The 22,455-nt window shown below is 48.4% G+C and overlaps 10 protein-coding genes across 10 annotated transcripts; 4 read left to right on the top strand and 6 right to left on the bottom strand.

Annotated features, from left to right (window-relative positions):
• Nucleotides 1-18: 18 nt before the first annotated feature.
• Nucleotides 19-3,079, bottom strand: V1513DRAFT_434893 (chitin synthase). Its single transcript, XM_066896527.1, has 4 exons — nt 2,721-3,079; nt 2,506-2,672; nt 2,246-2,431; nt 19-2,196 (listed from the first exon to the last, which is right to left on the bottom strand). The coding sequence occupies exons 1-4, from the start codon at nt 2,751-2,753 to the stop codon at nt 174-176; spliced, it is 2,409 nt and encodes an 802-aa protein (XP_066756439.1). The 5' UTR covers nt 2,754-3,079; the 3' UTR covers nt 19-173.
• On the bottom strand, nt 3,031-4,768 carry V1513DRAFT_392519 (uncharacterized protein). Its single transcript, XM_066895292.1, has 3 exons — nt 4,125-4,768; nt 3,810-4,060; nt 3,031-3,743 (listed from the first exon to the last, which is right to left on the bottom strand). The coding sequence occupies exons 1-3, from the start codon at nt 4,702-4,704 to the stop codon at nt 3,483-3,485; spliced, it is 1,092 nt and encodes a 363-aa protein (XP_066756438.1). The 5' UTR covers nt 4,705-4,768; the 3' UTR covers nt 3,031-3,482.
• Nucleotides 4,769-4,917: 149 nt separating this feature from the next.
• On the top strand, nt 4,918-7,289 carry V1513DRAFT_482031 (DNA polymerase alpha/epsilon subunit B-domain-containing protein). The gene is made up of 6 exons (XM_066900379.1): nt 4,918-5,515; nt 5,568-5,850; nt 5,896-6,310; nt 6,363-6,576; nt 6,625-6,952; nt 7,001-7,289. Exons 1-6 carry the CDS (start codon nt 4,977-4,979, stop codon nt 7,160-7,162), a joined length of 1,941 nt encoding a protein of 646 aa, XP_066756437.1. The 5' UTR covers nt 4,918-4,976; the 3' UTR covers nt 7,163-7,289.
• V1513DRAFT_482030 (uncharacterized protein) lies at nt 6,987-10,514 on the bottom strand. The gene is made up of 3 exons (XM_066900378.1): nt 9,984-10,514; nt 9,577-9,933; nt 6,987-9,531 (listed from the first exon to the last, which is right to left on the bottom strand). The coding sequence occupies exons 1-3, from the start codon at nt 10,245-10,247 to the stop codon at nt 7,222-7,224; spliced, it is 2,931 nt and encodes a 976-aa protein (XP_066756436.1). The 5' UTR covers nt 10,248-10,514; the 3' UTR covers nt 6,987-7,221.
• On the top strand, nt 10,494-11,818 carry V1513DRAFT_407488 (uncharacterized protein). Its single transcript, XM_066895657.1, has 2 exons — nt 10,494-10,546; nt 10,605-11,818. Exons 1-2 carry the CDS (start codon nt 10,532-10,534, stop codon nt 11,610-11,612), a joined length of 1,023 nt encoding a protein of 340 aa, XP_066756435.1. The 5' UTR covers nt 10,494-10,531; the 3' UTR covers nt 11,613-11,818.
• On the bottom strand, nt 11,658-15,175 carry V1513DRAFT_434878 (glycine cleavage system P-protein-domain-containing protein). The gene is made up of 3 exons (XM_066896526.1): nt 14,693-15,175; nt 12,044-14,637; nt 11,658-11,984 (listed from the first exon to the last, which is right to left on the bottom strand). The coding sequence occupies exons 1-3, from the start codon at nt 15,031-15,033 to the stop codon at nt 11,917-11,919; spliced, it is 3,003 nt and encodes a 1,000-aa protein (XP_066756434.1). The 5' UTR covers nt 15,034-15,175; the 3' UTR covers nt 11,658-11,916.
• Nucleotides 15,176-15,391: 216 nt separating this feature from the next.
• V1513DRAFT_407481 (uncharacterized protein) lies at nt 15,392-16,688 on the top strand. Its single transcript, XM_066895656.1, has 3 exons — nt 15,392-15,506; nt 15,585-16,295; nt 16,351-16,688. Exons 2-3 carry the CDS (start codon nt 15,587-15,589, stop codon nt 16,530-16,532), a joined length of 891 nt encoding a protein of 296 aa, XP_066756433.1. The 5' UTR covers nt 15,392-15,506; nt 15,585-15,586; the 3' UTR covers nt 16,533-16,688.
• V1513DRAFT_372659 (uncharacterized protein) lies at nt 16,677-18,015 on the bottom strand (the record flags this gene model as incomplete). The annotated part of the gene is made up of 2 exons (XM_066894788.1): nt 16,677-17,507; nt 17,563-18,015. The coding sequence occupies 2 exons, from the start codon at nt 18,013-18,015 to the stop codon at nt 16,677-16,679; spliced, it is 1,284 nt and encodes a 427-aa protein (XP_066756432.1).
• Nucleotides 18,016-19,488: 1,473 nt separating this feature from the next.
• V1513DRAFT_372028 (calmodulin-binding protein kinase) lies at nt 19,489-20,891 on the top strand (the record flags this gene model as incomplete). Its single annotated transcript, XM_066894764.1, has 8 exons — nt 19,489-19,521; nt 19,577-19,641; nt 19,692-19,765; nt 19,825-19,896; nt 19,950-20,099; nt 20,154-20,334; nt 20,380-20,531; nt 20,581-20,891. The coding sequence occupies 8 exons, from the start codon at nt 19,489-19,491 to the stop codon at nt 20,889-20,891; spliced, it is 1,038 nt and encodes a 345-aa protein (XP_066756431.1).
• Nucleotides 20,785-22,446, bottom strand: V1513DRAFT_434861 (Alpha/Beta hydrolase protein). The gene is made up of 6 exons (XM_066896525.1): nt 21,996-22,446; nt 21,935-21,940; nt 21,802-21,882; nt 21,421-21,737; nt 21,262-21,372; nt 20,785-21,208 (listed from the first exon to the last, which is right to left on the bottom strand). The coding sequence occupies exons 1-6, from the start codon at nt 22,132-22,134 to the stop codon at nt 21,053-21,055; spliced, it is 810 nt and encodes a 269-aa protein (XP_066756430.1). The 5' UTR covers nt 22,135-22,446; the 3' UTR covers nt 20,785-21,052.
• Between the last annotated feature and the right edge of the window lie 9 nt (nt 22,447-22,455).

Genomic DNA, 22,455 nt, shown 5'->3' with positions numbered 1-22,455 from the left:
ACGTTAATGTACATAAGAACAATACCAATCGAACTTTTATTAAGCATAAAACATCGTGAATAAATACTAATGTACAGTCTATAATGCAATGCCCGCTCAATAATTGAACAAATGAACAAAAAAAAATCCAAACCAAAGTAACTAAGCATTAACATAAAAGGTAAAAACAAGGACTATATCCACGTTTTTCCTTCACCGTGACCATTGCCATGAGGATCGTCCATTTCGAAAAAGGATCGGGTGAAGTCCAACCACCGAGATTGCCGCGTCGTAGCGACTGACTCTCTTCTTCGCGGCACTGGCCATCGCACAGATGGTCCTGCTTCGGATCGGGCATGCGCGTTTTGCGATTCGGCGGACAACAGGACGAGTGCGGTCTCGGATGAAATCGAATGCAGCGAGTCCGAGTCGCCGCTGTACAGCTGCGCTTTTTGATTGCCGTTATCGGAGCAGGATGAGGTTGAGCGATGGATCTCGGAGCAGTACTCATAGTCCAACTGCTCGCTCGCAATGTCCGTGCTTATCGCCCGACCAACCCACCGGTCGCGCGGCGACGCTTGGCGCAAGTCGCCAGACAGGGTCGTGGAACGGCTGTGGGATGACCAATACCGTTTCTTCGCAGGTTCTGGCTGGCTAACCCCGCAGTCAGGATACAGTTCTCGGACGTCCCGCACGCTCGGTACAGCACTTGTTAGCACAGACAAATCAGTATCCGATCTCCCGTATAACTCGCGCAAATGAAATGTACCGCCATGATAAAACATGTATGGCACCGGCGCCGCGAATTTGCCGACAACGGAATCGTTTGGATGGATAGTCAAGCGCTTCTTCTTGCACTCTTCTGCTGCGACCGCGACTGCAACTACCCCAGCGGCTTTCTCCCTCGCAACGACATCAACCGGGTCGCAAACTTCGTCTGCGTCAAATTTGCCCGTTTCCTCCTCGTTACCAGCTTTGTCTGCACGGGGTCCACCCCAGGTGCGTTGCCCGGCGGTGAAGACGCCATAGACCATGTAGGCGAAGCTGAAGAACGGATTCAAGACGAACATGATGGGGTAGAGCCAGGCTTTCAGTCTATGTAATCGAATCCCGAAAAAGAGCATCATGACCCAGTTCAGGCCGAAAGAGACGCCCATGAACGCGAGTGGGAGTTGAGTGATGGTCTGGGTGCCTGTTGCGACGGACACTGCCATGACCAGGAAGAGGAGCGCAGTTGTGCGGATGGTGTTTTGCATGAACCGGACAATGCAGAGCATTGGGTACAGTTTCCAGAGACGTATGTCAGTCAACATGCAGGCCTCATTCGTCACGAACCCGAGGAACCATCTACGTCGCTGTTTCATGAGTGAGCGGTACGTCAGCACGGCCTCGGTCTTGCAGAATGCGCCTGTGCAAAGCTGGATCTGGTACCGGTTGCGTGCGCCTAGCATGAACAGGTGGGTCAGCCAGCGGTCCTCACCGAGATGACATTTGCCGAAATCGAACATGTCCTCTGCGTGCTCTGCCTCGTCGGAGAAGTAGTATTTTGCCATGTTCCTGAATGCCGAAAACCGGAGCATCGTCAGCGCGCCGGGAAGGCATGTCACCGAACCACACGTGGACTCGACAGCACGTTCGAAGAGCTGGCCATGGACGTACTCGACATCTTGCAATATCGTCAAAAAAGTTCGTTTCTCGGCAGTGCAAGTGATGACTCCTGTCATAGCCAGCATATCCGGATCGCGTTTGGATGGTTCTTTGGCCGCGTTCTTGAGCTGCATTTCGTAGACAAAATTCTGGATGCAGAATTTGTCGAGGATGATGTCGCTGTCGATAAAGAGAATGAATAGGTCGTCGCGGGCGAGCAGGTATTTCGTGTATATCTTGTCGAGCAGTTTGAACGATTTCTTTTGACAATGCCGTTTGCCGCCATGAACAAAACGTGAGACAGTGACCCGGCAGCCACGGTAATCAAGGTCGATGCTGATGGGATACTGTTTTAGCGGCAACTTGACTCCGAGTGAGGAGAGAGTTGACAGGTAGAGCTCGTCGATGTCGGAGCCGTCGAAGGAGACGAAAAGATGCAGACAACTCTTGGGGTAATCTGAGTCGCATGCAGAGTCGATAGCGTGCATCAGGACTTCTGGGACTTCGTGGTAGCATGGCATGACGACAACAACTTTTGGAGCCGTTTCCTTGTTGAGTGCTTCCTTTATTCTTGTGAAGGTCAGATGTGTCGGTCACATACTTGCAGATCATGTCATACCTCGGGGCCTTGCCTATATTATGCTTTACTAAATGGTAAATGCAGAACAGCCACGGAACGGCCATGAGGATCGAAAAGGTCACACAGGCAAACATTTGGAACGAGTCTGTGAAATACGCGGGGAAGTATCCTCTGAACTGCGGCGGCAGAGGGATAGTGACGACCATGACGGGCAAAAACACGAGTCTTCAAGGTTAGTATGGGTTTTATAAAGTTGCTTCATGACTACATGGCAAACGCCTCATGTAATTGGGGCATACCGGAGTGCGGTAAAGGCTATCGTGATGATGACGACCAACACGCGGATACTCGTGTTCTCAGCTTTGACATAAACCTTGACGAGACAGTAGAGGAATGCGGCAAGCCAGAGTACCCATTCCAGAACGGCGGCGGCAAACACAATGGCGAGGATAGCTGTGTATGCGATCTGGCAGTGTTAGAACGCATGAGAAGATAACGACAGAACAGAACGTACATCGCCGGGTTTCCAGGGCACGGAGTAGACCATGGCGGGCCATAAGGTAGCGAAAGACGAGGGCAACAGCGACAAAAACCGAGCAAGGGGTAGTTGGAAGCAGAAGAGGCGAGAGTTATAAATATAAATAAAGGAACAGTGATAAACAACACGAGCCACAGAACGTAAAGTTTGGAGACATCAGACAAAGCCAAATAAGTCTATTTACGAGGACGCGCAACAATACGAGCGCGCAGCCGGCCTATCAATGACTGTCAGATGCGGAAGTCAACAGAGCAGCTGCATGTACTCAGTCTAGGTGCATTCTAGAAGCATGCATACAGAATACCGAGTGTATATGGATTGCACACATAATCATATATTGGGGCTGAACAAGATGTAAAGTGGAAATGAGGTACTGCGACACGCGACGGAGACCGAGGACAACACAAACGTAATCCATCAACAAAGCCCTAACCCCACGCGCTGTTCTGTTGGACTCCCAGCGCCATTACTTCATTGTGTATTTCTCGTCCTATCATCAGATCCGCCTTCATTCGTATGTCTAAGATACTCTCATCTGACGACTATTTGCGGCAATGTCTACACAGACCGGTAGTCGCACAGACTGCGCCTGGGCATTTGTTGACACATAGGACTGCCTCTTTTCGCCTTAGCAAGCCGCACTCTGCTCGTAGCAAAGCGGGTCAGCACACGCAATCAATGGCCATCGTTACTATTCGCATTATCATACAGTGCTGCGTATATGTAATATACTGTACATTATTCTCCGAGCTTTGCCTTCTTCCGTGTCTCATCTTGCCCTGCCTCGCCTACCCGTTTCGACCCTTCTGCTACTGCCTCCGCTGGTGCCGCCGGCGACGATCCATTCGCAACCGGCTTCCGCCGGACAAGGTCATTGATATCAGTAGCCTGCGTCAGTGCCGCAGCTAGTTTGTCTTTAATATCCTCCGCACTCGGACCTAGTATATCGGGGCCCTGTCCGCCGCTCAGCGCCGTCGGCTCTTTCTCGAGATCAAGTAACTGCACGACACAAATATTAACCCCTACTATTGCAATAATTAATAATTAAACGTGCAATTCACTTACTCTGCTTTCCAGGTCCTTTAGTAGCCCGGCATCATCTTCCCCTGATATGGCAGTCCGCTTCTTCACGCTGTCGATTGCCTTTTGCACAAGCTCTGCCGCTTGCTTCCTCTTCTCTGGCCGGTCGGGGATAAACTCGAGCGCAAGCGATAGTTTGAAGCACGCCTCTGACACAAATGTAGACTCTTCCGCATATAGCCGCTCCTTAAACTTCAAAGACGCTTCCAAATCCGCGGCGGCTTGCGCAAAGTTTTCTATTATTCAATAACGTCAGCGCCGATTCGTACACGATATATTACTGCTATGCATATTTCGCACCTGATTCAAGCGAAATCTCGCCCAGAATATCGTGAATGTCTGCCAAGTTCTGCTGAATGTCACGTCTTGTCTCTTTATATGTCTCTGCGTCTGACAAACTAGAGAGCTGCTTCTCAAACAGATCTCGGGCGAGATCAAGCACTTCCCACGCCGTTTCGAAATCGTTCTCTTCCTCTTCCTCTCCTTGCTCCTCGTCCTCTTCGCAGTCGGCGTCCTCGGCGTCGCCTGTAAACTGAAACAACCCTTTTCCACTCGGCTCTGCCTTTGGGCTGCCCGCTGGTGCCGCCCCTTGAGGTGCTATAGAAGTCTTCTCGTTTTCTGTTTTGACACCGCCCAACACATCCGAGGACGACACAGCAACCTGGAATAGCGCACGTCCGTATAAAAACAGTAGATTTGGATCGTCTTTGCCGTGCATCATCACGTAAAGCTCGCATGCCCTTGCAAAACTTTCCGTCGCGTCCTCATACTTTTTGAGACCGTACGATTTCGAACCTGCCGCAGTCAGTTTCTCGAGTTCCCCATTCTTTGGCGCTGACCCCGTTGCTTTTTCTTTTCCCATTGTTGAGGACTCTGACATTTTGGGGGTGATTGTTCCGAATGGATGATGCAGAGAATGTGTTAATGTGGACGTGTATCGATATATTAATTATGAGCTTGGGCTCGAGTCTAAAAACTTAAATGTTTTAAGTGCGTAATGTTGTCGCGTATACGCTGTATTTGTAATTTTTTTAGCTACCTGCGACGCGTCAATAAACGGCTGGAGCGGACTAGCGACGACGCGATTGTTGTCATTACAGCCATTCAACAACTCGCCGGCAGCATACTTGTTCCCACTGGCAATCCTAGATAATGCCATCTCCAAATCTACAGCCCTTTGCATTTACTTCCGTTAGCTCATCCAGCACAATAAGCTCGTTTAACTCCTTCAAAAGGCCAACAAATGCAGCACCCCGGCCCCTGCGCTCGCCGTCGCCGGCACCTCTGCCAATCGAACTGCAGCCTTTCCAAGTCCGACCGGTCGCATACCGAATTCTCTCCAAAAAGCACGGTTTGAATCTGAAATCGTCGGGACTGGATCTCCTTGCAACCTACATTGGTCGCAAGTACGGCCGCGATTGGAGAACAAAAAGCGAACCATTCTTGGACCAGATTGGACGGCGATGGAAAGAGCAGGATCGCGGATTATTTATCGACGCGCAGTTGTTGCAGCTCGTCATTCGAGAAGTTGAGTTGCGCTCCTCGTCGTTTACGGGGTCGGTGACTGAGACGACTGTTGAAGTTGTTGAAGACACTCTTGAGAGTTTTTGCCCGCAGGAGTTTTTCCACGTGTGGGACGCGTTTGCGCAGCCGCGGTGGACGTACAACCGTATGCGAAAGCATTTCGAAAAGTAAGTATTACATGTGTCGGTATTCTTGAATCCGGAAGGCTTATTCAAGAAGAGCTTCACGACCGAGTCTTCTGCCTTCGGCAAAACACCAAGTCCACACCCTCTCATCCCGGTATTACCTCCTCCTCCACCGCTTGCTACGCAACGAGGAATTTCAGCCGCCGTCGTTTCATGCGTCGAATGCTGCCAATTGGCATGCCATTACGTTGATCAAGAATTTACTCGGTCGACATGGCAAGAGTTGTCTCATTCTCGGACTGCTGGTGAAAGGGAGTAATGGGAATTGGTGGGCAGAGGATCCGAGTGGCCGGCTAGAACTCGAACTTGACAACGCTGTACGTACATTTATTTTGTGTCTTGAAAATAGCTTACGGGAATAGGTCGCCGGGGAGGGATATTTCGTGCCCGGATGTATGCTCCTCGTTGACGGCGTGTATACACGCACCGAAAAGTTGCAAGTTAAAACCGTCCACCACCCACCTGCTGAGTTCCGCTCCACGTCACGCGAAGCATACGGATACCTCGACTTCATGGGCATCGGTGGCATCGGCTCAACGCCCGATGGCCGCTTCGACCTCGCAATCGAGCGCAAGATGGTCGCAGAGGAAGAACGCAAGGCAGAGACAAAAATTGTTGCACTGGGTGGAGATTTATATTTAGATGATTTACGGACATTGGACGCTTTGGGCAAGACATTTGACGTGCTTGAGCATAAGCCGCCGATGGCTGTTATCCTGTTCGGATCATTTATGTCGTTTCCATTTTATAATAGTGGCACGTCATCTCGATACAAAGGTTCGATCTTACGAAAGTATCTTCTAGTAGTGGAATATGCTGATTGGAGCAGACAACTTCGACCAGCTAGCACAGCTCCTCTCAAAATACTCAGGCCTATGTACATCAACAACGTTCATTTTTGTCCCCGGCAATAACGACCCATGGGGCAGCACTGCATCCGCCGGCGGCCCAATGCTCTGGCCACAGCGCTGTATTCCAGAAATATTCACAAGCCAAGTCCGCAGAGTGCTCAAGAAAGCTATATGGGCATCAAACCCGTCCAGGTACTAGTTTTAATTTTCGCTATCGTATAATTTACCTGACGGAAGTAGATTGTGCTATTTTTCACAGGAGATCGTAATATGTCGCGATGACCTCGCAAGTCGTCTACGGCGCAATAATATCCGTTTCAAACCGTCCCGCTCCACGACAACGGACAAAATGGATACTTCTGAAGACACGCAGGCAGATGACATGGGCCCTGAGGCCGACGCACAGCCCTTATTCCCGGACGAAACGCAGTCGGAAGAGAACCTAGAGACTGAGAAAATGGTCCGCACAGTTTTAGACCAGGGTCATCTCTCGCCTTGGCCGTCTTCTTTGCGTCCTGTGATAAGTGAATACGAACATGCTTTGTCGTTAACCCCGTTACCTCATGCGGTATGTCGTTTTGCATTGCAATGGTGTGAGAATCTTACTAATGGTCAGATAATTATTTGCGACCCGACCGCGTCTGGATATGCGCATTCATATACTGGATGTCACGCCATGAATCCCTGCCGCTTCCTACCGTCGGACAAGCGACGGGTCACATGGATAGAATACTCCACCGCAACACGCACAAGCACGACAAACAGCATACCATACTAACTATGTACAATACCTGTATTTTACAATATACAAGTCTATATCTACATAATCCAGCTCCATCATCGTACAAATCCACGCTGTCCAAAGACAAGCGACTGTTTCTTCAAATTCATACTCTTGATCAACGGCACCAAAACTTCATCCGCACGCTCTTTTCCCCATCCGATCGTGCTCATCAAAAAACTTCGAATCCGATCAAGGTCAGGCGTGCCCCACACAAACTCCGTGGGATCGCTGTCAACCGTGGGATGTAAGTAAGCGTCGTCGACGGCAGGGTCCGGGAATCGGGGGTTTAGAAACAGTTTCTTGCTTTTCTTTCTGAATTTTTTGCGGAAAGGCGTCGACATGTCAACTGATGTATCCCCTTTTTGAATGTTGTCATACCAGGTTTTGAAATTGTGTAAAGTGTGATCGGTTTTAAAATCATTCACGAGTTGCGATGCGGTCACCGGTCCCACGCCAGGTAATCCCGGAGTGTAGTCACTGCCAAGCAAATGTGCCAGGTCGATCATACCTCGCCTATCGAGATCTAATTCATTCTTGATGTCCTTGCTAACATAGCATTCAACGAATTTAGCCTGATTAAACATGTTCTTGTACACCCGCGAGGCGCCGAATAGGAATATATCGGAATCGTCGGTAATAACCCCGTCCACGAGCCCAAGCTCAAGCAATTCCGCGCACTGGGCTTCGGCCTCCATTGGTGCCGTAACATATGGTATCCCAAACCTCGACAAAAGTTCCTGGCATTCCTGGACCATGACCTGCGTAACTTGATCCGCGTCCCGGCGATCATGCCGTTGTTGGCTTTTAAGACTTCTGATTTCGGCGTCGTAGTCGATCCGGTTGATCGGAGCTGAGCGATTGATTTCGGACGCGAACCGGGCATGTTCTTCGACTTCATGGACGATGTTTTGGACGAGTTCTGTATCTTCTTGTTCTTCATAGTCAATTGCTTCGTCATCGTCTTCGCTCTGATTGCCTTGTTCTCGGTCGTCAAGATTCACCGAGTCTCCGATAAACGATGCCGATGGATTCGCGATCGGCTCAGAAACCCCGTGATCTTCTCCATGTGGAGACTCTTCGCTCATCAGCGGTTCAGAGACGTATAACTTACCACCATTGACGACTTTGGTGGCAGTGTCTAGTGGGGACTTTTGTCGAATCAGCGGGATGGGACTTCTCTCCACTGGGTAGATATTTTCAATATTTTCGATATCAATTTTCGTGTCATTACTGGCTTTCTCCAGCACACCTTGTGGTCGCGATAACAAATCGTCATCCTTTTCGTCATCTTCGCTGAGATCAGATAATAAATCCGGAGCAAGCTTATTCAACACCTCTTCTGCACGGATAGCCCGGTCATTCCTAGTCAATTGTTCAACGGCTACTACAATTTCGGGCTCGCTCTGCTTCATAACTCGCTTAGGCTCTGACTCTTTGCTTTCATCTGCCGTTACATCCTCTTCTCGTCCGCGCTTGCGGGCCAAGAGCGAATTCTTCATGCTAAACCGCGACGGCGGGAACCTCACCACGTTCGGCTTTCCATCTTGCTCGTCCTGTATAGTGCTTATACTCTCAGCTACCGGCTCTTGCTCACGAGAGTGCCGTAACTTGGGCAGACTGTCTATAATTGCCGTCAAGTCCTCGTCGCCTTTATCCCACAAAAACGGACCCGGAGCCGACATCGTAGACGTCAAAGCATCCTCCTGTCCTTCATTCTCGCTATCGCCTCTATCATCAACGACATCAATCACGAAGTCTTCAGATTTTGACCTCCCGCTTTCAAGCGACAACGCGATTGCTGCTTGTAATTCCCCGTCCTCAAAGCCAGTGTGCTCGCCAGGACTATTTAGCGGAAAATCAAGAGACTCGTCATCTGAGATATTGAAAAGTGGTTCGTCTCCACGGCGAGTATCGACTTTTTCGTGCTCGTACTCGGATGGTTGAGGAAACTGGACTGGCGCGACCGGCTTCAACAGCACGTCTTCCCACTCATCATCGTCTTCCCGGTCATCGTCTTTCAAATCAATCGGCTCGGCCATCGAATTGTCTTCCAATGCCAAAGTCCACCCGCTTTCATTCTTCTTCAGCACATATTCTTTGTCTTTTTCGCCTGCAATGCGCATTGACAAGTCTTCGGCAATACCGTTCAAGTTGAAGAGCTTCTGTGTGAGCATGTTCCGTTCTTTCACTCTGGCTATTTGGAATTTTGAGAATTCGAGGCGGTCAGGGAAGATTTGGTCAAGTTGTTCTTTCGAGTAGCCCATACGTAGACGTGACCGAAGTCGAGCAGTATTCAATAGCTGATATTGGATTGCGATTGGTAGTGCCGCGAATTCGGCAGAGGAGAAGTCGATGTTAGAAGTCTAAATAATTAGCAAACACCATAGAATTGTGTGTTGGCAACATACATCATAAAGACCGATATCTTCGGCTGACTTGAACTCTTCGGCATATCGCTCTAATTCGTCCTCAGTCATCATCCGCGCGTCGTCCTTCCGCACCGAAATTTCCTGGTCCGGCAAATGATATGGATCCAGTTTTCGAAACCGTCTAGACGCTGCTGCTTTTCGTTTCCGTTCACGCTCTTCCGCCGTCATCGTGAGCTCGTCGTAATAAACCACGTTTTCGTCCTCGACGGTTCCGGTCTGCGTTTTCAAACCGTGGACTTCCTCTTCAGCCAATTTCTGCATTTGAAGAGATACCAGCTTATTAGCTGTTCTAGTTGCATCTTCTTCCCGTCCTTTCCGCTGCTGCTTCCGTCCAGCCTACACAACGTCAATACGAAACTTAACCGGGAACTTCGTTTTGCACTTACAATAGTCTGCTTCTTAATCAATGGCGCATCACCGTCAAAGACAAAGACCGGCCTAATTCCGTGAAAAAGCAATTTACAAATCCTCCTAAAGAACCCGACGATATGTGCGTTCGGCAACGCGTTACCTTCTTTATCACGCACAGCTTTGAGAAAGTGGTAGATCCAAATCGAAGCGTCGACTGCCAACCGTCTGCCGTGTAACGACTCGAGCTTCACGGGGCGCGCAATGGGGCCAAGGATGGTCCAAAGGCCGTGGACACCCATTTAGAGGGATTTTCCGGGGATGATTGGCTGTGTCTGCTGTGTAGAATCTGAAAGATGTGGATCAGGTAATGCCGACTTGGGAGTTGCTTAAAGTCCCAACAGCCGCGCAACGCGCAAATGTTCTAAATGGGGCACGGTTTCGCGTTTAACGCCAAACTGGATGACTTGTGGCTGTGTCATGTGGCGTAAAAGCGCGGCGCAGTTGCTAATAAATGGACGTGTTCGTACATTCTCCCATAATACTGTCAACACAAACATTGATTGCCTTTGGAACTGATGTCGCAATGTGGCCCTTTAAGGTAATTTACAGGCTTACCTAGAAATTAAGTCATCAGCTATGACTAATTCATACCAAAGAAAAGATCGCCATCGCCGTCCTCGTACGAGAAGGTCCTCGATAACATCGCGGCTAAGATCCGTAAGTCAGAAAGCCGTATCCTCTCACTCCGTGCGTCTCTCCGTCGCATAACTGGCCTCTTGACACTCTATTCGCTACTGTTCTACATTGCCTTTCTTGCGTATGTTGCTCTTGCGCAAAAATTTACGGACCCGCAGGTGTTATTGCATGCCACTGGGGCACCAGTCGCGATATGGCTTGCACGGAGAGGAATATTTGAGGTGTACAGTCGGAGGATCAAGCGCCAGGAAACGACACTGCAAGAGCTGCGCAATGATCAGAAGGCTAAAATAGAGGAGTTGAAGAGTAGTATGAAGTACTACACCACGAAGTCACTACTCGAACGGTTCGAATCTAAAAACGGGACTGCTGGGTCAGGTAGGGACAACACAGTGGATAAAAACGAAAAAGGAGTACGAATGGTTCAGAGGGAATTGGAACCACAGCTCGCTGCTGCTGGCAGTGCGCTGCAAAATGACACGTTGAGGCAAGAACAAATGCCGTCAGAGCAACCCTTGCAACTGTATCCGATGCAATCGATTCCGCAGCCGCCAGAATCGCCGAGGTGGTATGATCGGATACTTGATCTTATGGTTGGCGAGGACGAGACAAACCCTCGTAACCGATATGCGCTTATTTGTTTTCGATGTGGTACGCACAATGGACTTGCTGCGCCTGGTCAGACGCCAGACAATGTGAGGTACAGTTGCCCAGTATGCGGCGAATGGAATCCGGAACAAGCACCCAGTACAACTACGGAAGGTGACGAGGCGTCGAAATCAATTGAAGAACAGAGTGAGAGTATCATCAAGAACGACGACGGAGAGAAACAGAAGCCCGTCAAAGAAGCTGACGAGATATTGATTGAGAGTTCTATTCCAATACGACAGCAGCCAAAGCGGAGAGCAAAGAAAGAGCCATCTATGCCCGACGACGTGGAGCTTGCGGAGATGGCAAAGGACAAGTAGCGTCAAATCTGTATATTACGAATGTCATAATGATTGCGTTTGTTTCGTGAATTTAGGATTGAAGAGTATTCCGGACAGAATTTATACCATTCGTTACTCGACAAACATCGCGTCTATGACTCTAATTTAAGTCTAATCCATACTCAGGAAAGGCACACAATAACGCCGAATCTATATGTACATAATTGAACTAATAAGCCAAAACACACAACAAGCATAATCCTACGTATCATCCATAGATATGGTGACATCGTACATTAAAACACGGCAATAGTATGCTCTGTTGAATAACCACTGTTCCCCACTATGAGAGATCTTCAGGCTCCAACGAAGGAGGCTCGCATGTACAGAACAAGTTCAGATCCCCATAAGCTATAGTACTATGTCAGTCAAAGCTAAACCAATATTCAGAAGCAATCTAAGCAACATACTGTCATCAACACGAGTGACGGTGGGCCAGAACTTGCGTTCCTTCAAGTACGGTAATGGAAACGCTGCCTGCTCTCGCGAATACGGTCTATACCATTCACCAGTCAAGAGGTCCTTCAACGAATGAGGAGAGTTCTTTAGCACATTGTTTTCCCGCGGCTGCTCGCCATCCTCGATCTGACGAATTTCCTGTCGAATAGATATTAAGGCGTCGCAAAACCTGTCAAGCTCAGCCAAAGACTCAGACTCGGTAGGCTCGATCATCAAGGTGCCGGCCACCGGCCACGACATAGTTGGCGCGTGGAAGCCATAGTCCTGCAATCGTTTCGCTACATCGATAGCTTCGATGTCTGCAGTCTCCTTCATTCCGCGGACATCAACGATGAACTCATGGGCACATCTTCCTTGCGCATTTGTATACAAGATGGGGTAATGCTCTTGCAATCGTTTAGCCATATAGTTGGCGTTCAGTAATGCGTACTCTGTGGACTTTGTAATGCCCTTGCCACCCATAAGCTTGATGTATGCCCATGAAATTGTCAAAATACTAGCCGACCCCCATGGTGCAGCCGAAACAGGCTGAATAGCAGCACTTTCGTCCCCAGCCATACTCACCACCGGATGGCCAGGCAAAAAGGGTTCGAGATGCGATTTCACGCAGATTGGGCCCATACCCGGACCACCACCACCGTGAGGAATACAAAACGTCTTGTGAAGGTTCAAATGGCAGACGTCGGCGCCCATGTCTCCCGGGCTGCAGAGACCAATCTGCGCGTTCATGTTGGCCCCGTCCATATACACTTGCCCTCCATACTTGTGGACAATATCAATCGCATCGCGCACACGGGGTTCAAAGACGCCGAAAGTCGAAGGATAAGTCATCATAATGGCCGCCAGCTCATCCTTATGTTTTTCTGCCTTAGCCTCAAGATCAGCAATGTCGAGCTCGCCTTGAGCAGTACACTTGATCGGCACGACTTTCATGCCAGCCATCGCCGCAGACGCTGGATTTGTACCATGAGCCGAGACGGGGATCAGGCAAACGCTCCGGTGAGAACCTCCAGTAGCATCTAGATACGCGCGAATAACACGCAGTCCAGTATACTCGCCTTGCGCGCCAGAATTAGGCTGCAAAGATGTAGCATCTAAGCCAGTAATATCCGCAAGATCTGCTTCTAATTCCGAAATCAATTCAGTATAACCCTTTGCCTGGTCGCGAGGCAAAAAAGGATGCAGCGACCCAAATTCAGGCCAGGAAAGTGCGACCATTTGACTCGTCGCGTTCAGTTTCATGGTGCAGCTGCCAAGAGGGATCATACTGTTTGCGAGTGAGAGATCCTTCGATTGCAAGTGATGAATGTATCGTAGCATCTCGGTCTCTGTGTGATAGCTGTTGAACGCCTTGTAATTCAAGATCTTGCCTTGTCTCTTGAACTGCGGTGGGATTGGTGCGGGAGAGATACCCGTGATTCCGAGTTCGCTGGCAAAGTCTTCCACAGAGTCAAATGTAATAGTAGAGTGAGGTACGTCTGAAAGTGTAGAGAACACAGAAATAAGATCGACTAGGTCTTCCTTCGTAATTGTCTCATCGACAGACACAGAAACAACGGTATCGTTCACTTTGCGGAGGTTGATTCCATACTGAGCGACAGCGTGCGCGAGGACTCTATCCGCGTCAGTTGTGCGGATCGTAATGGTGTCGAACCACGTTTCGTTGAGAACCTTAAACCCGAGCTTCTGAAGTGCAAACGCGAAAATGGTGGCGATAGAGTACACGCGGTTTGCAATAGCCTGCAACCCCTTTGGTCCATGATACACGGCGTACATTGCTGCCATATTCGCTAAAAGAGCCTGTGCAGTGCAGATGTTGCTAGTAGCCTTTTCTCGTCGAATATGTTGCTCACGAGTCTGGAGCGCAAGACGGTACGCGTCGTCGCCGAGGCGATCCTTGCTGATACCAACCAAACGGCCAGGGATCTTTCGTTTATGGCTATCCGATGCCGCAAAAAAGGCAGCATGGGGGCCACCGTAACCCATCGGCACGCCGAACCTTTGCGAGGTGCCAAACACGATGTCTGCCTCAAACTCACTAGGCGGCCTCAAAACAGTTAATGCAAGCAAATCCGAGGCAACAGAAAATAAACCACCAGCTGCATGCACACGCTCAGAGAGAGCAGTCCAATCCTTGACTGATCCGTCTGTAGCCGGATATTGAGCAACCGCACCAAACAAATCCTTGTCGGTCGCAGGTAATTCTTGCACAATATTAATACCAAACACCAAAGCTCGGGACTGAATGCACGCAAGGGTCTGGGGATGCACGCTGGCATCGACATAATATGTTTTCTTTTTACCTCGGGACGAATGGAAACTGAGAAGCATGGCTTCAGCCGCAGCGGAGCCTTCGTCAAGCAATGAAGCGTTTGCAATGGACATGCCGGTGAGATCAGTAACAAGTGTCTGGTAGTTTAACAGCGACTCTAGGCGACCCTGAGATATCTCCGGCTGGTAAGGAGTGTAAGATGTGTACCACTCGGGACACTCGAGAATATTCCTCTGGATCACAGGTGGAACTATAGTACCATAATAGCCGGTCCTAGAACAAAATGTTAACGATATCGCTCCCGGTCAATGCATGGAATACAATATACCCTATATAGCTCCGTAAGACTGTATTTTTCAGCGCTATTTCCTTCAAGCGTTTGGTGAGTTCTGACTCTGCAAATCCTTCGGCCGGCTTGATGCGCAACGGACGGCGTGTCAAAATCTTTTCCGGCACGACATCGGCCACGAACGCGTCGATGGAGAGATAGCCCAACGTCTTGAGCATGTGCTCTTCATCTTTCTCATCGAGCGAGCCAACATGGCGTCTGGCGTAGGTGTCCGTCGCCGCAAGAATGCTACTCTTACGGGACCAAATCAGCGACGTTCGCGCTGCTTTCTGAGCGTGAAATGGGAATCTTTTCGTCCCTATGATGCGGAGTAACTGCATGCCGCTCGTCCGAGATGTCAGCGCGATCAGAATAGCAATGAAATAGATAGTTTGGATAATTCCTTCTGCTTTGGTCAGCTCTGGCAGGAGATGACCTAGAACTGGCCGTGTTTCGCTTGTAAAAGAGCACGGAAAACTTCGGGTCAAAGCAGAATAAATCAGGAGTCATTTTAATCCGCCCCTGTTGGCATTTTATTTTGTGCCCGAGCTCGACGCCACAACGCATGGCAGCAAGCCACGATTAGTACAGTCTGACCCGCCATGTAGCAGCGGGTCCACTCTTAACCATTTGGTCAAACCGGGTCCGGTATTACTAACTACTATGATATTCAAACCAAAGGTACCCGAGATTCACATACTCTAGCAATCGCACGTTGTTGACTTCGTCTGAAGCTAACTAAGTGTAAAGAAAAATTGTCTCCAAGAGTGAATTGCTAGAACGTCATTATTATACATAACTAGGTTCTGCAAAGGTAAGTGAATTACCAGCAATATGCTAAGTAGTAGATCTTGCACACTGCTAATATAGCGCCGTCAATTTGGCGTAATAGATATGGTCGTCCAAGGTCTGACTCAAGAGCAACTGGCCGCATTCGAGCGCGATGGCTATCTTCTACTTCCCGGCGAATTGTCGCCTGAACGAGTGAAAGCACTCTTTGGCGAGACTGCCAGGCTACTAGCCGACTTCCAACTCGAAGACCATCCGCTTACCAAGTTCTCCACTGACGAGAGAGCCCACATTGGCGATGATTACTTTCTAAAATCCTCTGATGAGGTCCGGTTCTTCTTCGAACAAGACGCGTTTAATGAAAGGGGCGAATTGACGCGTCCGAGAGAAAAAGCTATCAATAAGATCGGGCACGCGCTTCATCACCTTAACGACGAGTTTCGAGCGGACACGATCAATGATCGGAACCGCGCTATTTCGCAGAGTATTGGATTTAAAGATCCGTTGGTATTACAGAGTATGATTATTTGCAAGCAGCCGGAGATTGGTGGAAAAGTACCTTGCCATCAGGATTCCGTCTTTTTGTACACCAATCCTCCCAGTGCTGTTGGATTTTGGTACGCACTTGAGGACTGCACTGCGGAAAACGGTGCTCTTTCTTTTGTGCCTGGGTCGCACAAGTGGGCTAATATTGCGAAGCGAATGATTCGTGTGAACGGAAATAAGCACGGAACGGGATTTATTACAATTGACGGAGTCGAGCCACCTCGGGAACCAGCTGAAGATGAATTTATCATGCCTGCATGTCCAGCTGGTAAGCTGATGTTAGGTCCTAATTTCTACTGTCTCGTATACTGATCGGTCCGTAGGAACACTTGTTCTCATCCATGGCTCCCTTCTCCATAAATCCGAGGCAAACAAGTCCCGGAAATCCCGATATGCTTACACTTTCCATACGATCGAGGGCGAAAACGAATACGACAATCTCAACTGGCTGCAAGTCCCGCCCACAGAAGAAGGAGGCCGTAATTTTACTCATTTATATTCTTGACCAGTTTTTACGAAGATTAACTCTCTTTCGCATTTTCATTTTGGTACATATATGGCGTTGCATGGATGGTTATGTTGTAATTAGCACATTTGTAACAAAAACTCAACGATCGTTATATAGATGTGCAATGAATGACTGTGCTAATCACTCAACGGCTGCATAATGCAAGTACGCGCTCAAAGTCTTGACACCGTTAATATAGTTAATGAGATCAAGCTTCTCGTTGATCGAGTGAGCGCCATCGTCGCCACGGCCCATAGGGAGCAACAAAACATTTTTCTTCAGCTCCTCCTCAAATGTTAAAGTCACAGGAATAGATCCGCCTTCTCTAGTAAAGTCAGGATCAACTTTCCAGACAGCCTTGGTAGCTTTCTTCGCGGCCTCAAAGTTCCAGTGGTTGGGGCTCGAGAGCCACCACATACCGTCGTGCATGAGCTTGATCTCCATCTTGTTTTTCGAACCTAGCTCTTTCCAGACCGTATTGACGTACTTGGAAACACACTCGTCTAGTTCGCGGGGAGTGATATTGGGCACAGTGCGGATAGAAAACTTGCCGGAGACCTTAGCAGGGATAACCGTCTTCGCGCCAGGGGCGGAGAACGCGCCTTCTACACCGTGAAGGGAAAGAGTCGGGTAGCGCCATCGAGCCATGAGAGACTCCTTCTCAGTATCGAAAAGATTCGTCTTGGAGCCGGTAGCTGCGTAAAGGTCGTCCATTGAGTACTTGATGTCGTCATACAACTTCTCTTCCTCCGGAGTAAGTGGAACAACCATGTTCATGATTCCTGGAATCAAGATCTTGCCTTGTGGAGATACGAGCTTGGAGAGAATATGTGTGAGGTCGATCAGTGGCTCGGAAACCATACCACCAAATATACCAGAGTGCAAGTCAGCTGAAGGACCGGATACAGTTACAGAATAGTAGCTGCATCCTCGGATTCCGTAGGTGAGGACAGGATGCGAAGTTCCAAGCCACTACAATTCCAATTAGACATCAGTTTTCGCCACTAAATATCCACACTTGACATACATAGTTGTCACAAATGCAGGTGGCATCTACACCCTTGAAGAACTTGTCCTTTTCGGCCCTGATCAGGTCATCCAAACCGTCGCTGCCGTACTCCTCCATACCCTCAAAACACATGACCAGATTCACGGGAAGCTCGATTCCAGCCTTCTGATGAGCCTGAATGGAGTTTATCCATCCCATAACCGGTCCCTTGTCGTCCGTAGAACCACGACCGAAAAGCTTTCCGTCCTTCTCGACCAACTGGAACGGCTCGGTGGCCCATCCATCCTCCACGAGAGCGGGCTGGACATCGTAATGACCATAAACTAGGATATTGCGCTTTTTAGGGTCGTTCCCGTAGCGGCCAAGTACAATTGGAGGCAGATCGACATCGGTACCTTCTTGCTTACCAAGCTCGCGAAGCTCAACCTCTGCGCCGAGTGCTGTCAACTCGCTCTTGATGAAGTGCGCCATCTGCGGCCCAGTCGTATCAGCAATAATAATTTTCATATAAAAGAGCACAATATACCTCAACGACTTTTGGACGAAGAGTCAAGTCCGCAGAGACAGATGGGATCGAAACTGCCTTGGAGAGTCCTTATTGCGCAATGGCTATTAATCGTCGATCCATGCATGATGCAGCCAATAAATATGAGACTTACTGCTAGTGAATTCAGACGAGAGCGAGTCGATTCTATACCAATTGAGTCAGATCGAGCTCCTCACCATCATTGCGTAGCCCAAAATCGAGCGTAAGTTAGGGGACAAAGAAACGAATACTGAACATACGTGGAGAATAGAGGAGCGAGCGATGCGTCGACGTCAGCCATTGTGCAGGAGCTAATGTGACCTGATTGCAGTAATTGACGATAAAAACGAGTCTGGATGCAGATTGATGGGAATAAGGACAGCGACCGAGTGAAGTGAGATGAGCCACGCACACGAAATGATAGAGCAGTAAGCAGCAGCCGCACTGGGAACTTCATCAGCTTATCTAGGAGCGCTGCTACTGGCAGCGTTCGCTTGCGGAGAATTGGAGCCGCTTGCAGGAGGTTTACTTAATTTGTATAATACGCAAATAGAGAAGCAATGAACTGACCAGTTCCGGGACGCTCTTCGCTTTGGTGAGTTTCATTCCGGGTCGTACGTTGGGACTAAGTTCGGTCGGAATACAAAGTTAGTGCAGGTATTATATGTATAACATTAGTAACGTAGACATTTGTGGATCCAACAAAATGTTCGCGATATCGTCGAGTTAGTATGTGGATTAACATGGCGATTTCCGGCTTTCACGAGCTCCGCGAATCTGGGAAATCGTATGTTATCATAATGTAGTTAATCTATGCCAAACTACATCTGCCCGTATAAGAAGTTATAAATATGCCAGTGCGAAAACCAACGTATTAGTAGGAAAGTGCGATTGGCCCTCATTTGTGAAACCTAAACTGCTGATATATATTAATCTGCATTCATGTATCCACATTGAGATATAGTAAAGCGCAGCACACTCGTTATGCACAAGTGGACAATCAGGTATCCGTTGTCCGCAGCTAGACCTACCTTCACAGTTCAGTGAAGTCGCTTTGTCAGCATGTATGCTATGGATAACTTTAAGGCAATAAATAATAGGTCCACTAGACTGTTATAATCCAATGTCTCTCGCATTAAAGTTTTTCCGAGAATGGCGCGTAAGTTGTAATTAAAATGGCTTGCCCAGCGGGTTGGGTCACGTCGGTTTGCCAACTGTCATCAATTCATTTAAATCAACCAAGACGTCATTTTGATGTGCAGGGACACCGAGTGATCTACAGCGAGAGCACGCACTATAAACGAACACGGAGGCAGTAAATAGTCTAGAGAATTTGAAATTCCGTGTTACTAGTGCTTTGGAACACAATGCGTGACATGCCTGCGCCGGTGTCGGCGGATATCAAAGTCGAGGCGTCAATGGGACCACTACAGCCATGTCGATATAGAACGGTATAAGGGATCATATTATAGCGGTTGTGTATGATATTAACGAATGCTCCTATAGGGAAAAGTTCTAGGACAGGGATCATATTCTGTCGTTAAAGAAGCAGTGCATATAGAGAGTGGCCAGTGAGTAAGCTCGGTCCGGTCACGATCGGAACTAACCCGCTATTCTGCAGAAAGTTTGCCGCAAAGATTATAAATAAGCGACTGATGGCAGGCCGTGAGAAATTGGGACGTACATGGTTGGGTCGTCAATCGACTGGAACATTGGGTACTAATTGTTCGTGTAGGTGCGCAACGAGATATCAGTTTTGAAGAAGATTTCAGCTGGACATAGAAATATCTTAACGTTGATCGACTTCTTTGAAACGTCACATAACTGTGCGTTGTAACAAAATAGCTACTGCAGATTAAAACTGATCAGTTGTTTATAGTGTATTTAATAACGGACATCGCTTACGGGGGCGAGCTGTTCGACAGAATACTAAACAAAGGTTCCTACTACGAATCTGATGCAGTAGCTTTAGTAAGATCTATGACGTCTGCAGTATGCTATCTACATTCGCATGGAATAGTTCACCGAGGTACATACGTTTCATTAGGTATATATAAGTAACCTGATCTGACTCAGCACCCAGATTTGAAACCAGAAAATCTATTGTTTCGAACTGCGGACGACAATGATGATTTGCTAATTGCAGACTTTGGATTGTCGCGAATTATAGAGGAAGAACAGTTTAATATCCTGAAAACTACTTGCGGAACTCCTGGCTACATGGCACCTGAAATGGTTAAGAAGACAGGTCATGGCAAACCCGTGTAAGTAGCATTCGCAATAGCTAAAGAGCTCTCTAATAGATTTAGTGACGTATGGGCTATTGGAGTTATCACATACTTTTTACTATGTGGCTACACACCATTTGATCGTGACACAACGGCAGAAGAAATGAAAGCCGTTCTCAGTGCAGAATATGACTTTGAGCCGGAGGAATACTGGGCAGATATTTCCGACAATGGTATGGCGATCGCTGTTTAAATAGGAGCAATACGCTGACTCTTATGCAGCTAAGAATTTCATATGTCAGATACTCGTAGTCGATCCAGAGAAACGGCTTACAGCGGAACAGTGTCTGCGGCACCCGTTCCTCTTCCAGGAGGCACCGGATGACGAGACGAATCTTCTTCCGAGCCTACGCTCAAATCTACTTCTGCGGAAATCTTTCCATTCAACTACAGACTCACCTAGCAACAAACTTATTAAACGGCTGACTGAAGGAACGATTATGGATGGTAAATTTAGCGAGAGTCCGGAAGCCATAAAATCTCCTTCCGCGAATACGTCACCTATTGATCATCAGCCTCCGCGTTGGACTTAACTGGCACCATTATATCTTTCAATTGCTCGTCGATTGTATCAGTGTAATTGTGAACTTGAGGCGTTGAATGGGAACGAATCTTGGACGGATGGGATTATAAACGTTGTTTTGGTAAATAATCGTGAGGCATACTTCTTGGGAATGGTTTACAATTATACATTCTAGCAGACATTGTCAACCTTCGTCACCTCTCCGTCATGGTCACCCAGATCCAGCTTCAAGACCCTATTGAACATCTCGTAAAGCATCTCAAGACCAAGCTTGGTGACTGCAGGATCATACCGTCCCTTCGAATTCTCGTCTCTGACAAATGCATGCTACACGAATGAGATCAGTCAATGCCTGCAACGAACACTCGGCTGGGACATACCTGAGCACCAGCGACTTCCCAGAACGAAAAGAAAACGCCGGCTTCATATAGAGTCTTTCTAATAAGATCGCGCCCTGCCAATGGCACGTGGGGATCTAAAGTACCAAAGATCTAGCAAATATCAGTCTCCGTGCGTGCAGTGGCTTCAAATTCCTTTACCATTAACAGTTCTCCCTTAATTTCCTTCGCACGCTTCAGCGAGTCATCGTTTTTCCCCTTTCCAAGAGTAGCGGAATGTATATCTGTCCCAAAAAAGCACACGGCCGCTTTGACCCGACTATCCAAAGCTGCTCTGAACGCAAGATGGCCACCAAGACACATGCCGGTGGCTCCGATCTTGCCATTGCAGGTGGGAAGACTAGTCAAATAGTCGATTGTCAGAGTGGCGTCCTCATCGTAAGACTCTAGCGGCTTCTCGATCTTGAAGTCGTTGCCTTTGTCCGTGCCTGGACCATCGTATGGAAGTGCTTCCCAGCCTGTACGCAATTGTCAGCGACCCACTTCAGATTCAAGTGATCGAGGTGTAATACGAATACTCACTTTCGAAGTTATGATAAACTGAAGGCGCGGCGACAATAAATCCCTGGCCAGCGATCTGTTTAGCGAGACGTGAGACAGGACCTTGGCGACATACATCAGTAATAGGCTTGTCAAGTTCATTCGATACACATACCCGTAACTACCAAAAATTAGCATTATTTATAAAAGTATACAACATTGTAGATCATAAGCACCTTGATAGATTTCAGAATAAACGAGCACGCCGGGGAACTTGGCCTTGGGATATCCGGGCAGGACAGGGTGATATATGAACACTCGCATGCTCGTGCCATACGACGTCTTAATGTCCGTAAAAGTCTCGTTAATCAGCATTTTGTGCGATTAATTAACAACGCAGTCTAGGATTAGGATTCAGCGTGAGATAACTTATTCTGGCACTGCGTGATGTAGTCGGTGTCGGTCGCGGTCAAGTGTCGACCGCACCAAATGACCCCTGAGCAGGGTCACAATACAGTCTGCGGATTTCTGTGGTATTGACCACCACGAATAATTGCGCAACCTCGACGTTGCTCAGTAATTCCGGCGGCCGATCGGTTTACCTGCCGCTGACGCTCCATCCAGACCTCAAGAGATGAGAGACGTCTTTCTAAACTCCAAGTTTCGATGGATTCCGTTGATATCATGGTGGATGAA

This window comes from Lipomyces chichibuensis (assembly GCF_038497645.1).
Source record: "Lipomyces chichibuensis strain CBS 12929 unplaced genomic scaffold V1513scaffold_1, whole genome shotgun sequence".
NCBI classification, from domain to species: Eukaryota; Fungi; Ascomycota; class Lipomycetes; order Lipomycetales; family Lipomycetaceae; genus Lipomyces; species Lipomyces chichibuensis.
The sequence above is the reverse complement of the archived record's forward strand: the minus strand, read 5'-3'. Positions and strand labels throughout refer to the sequence as shown.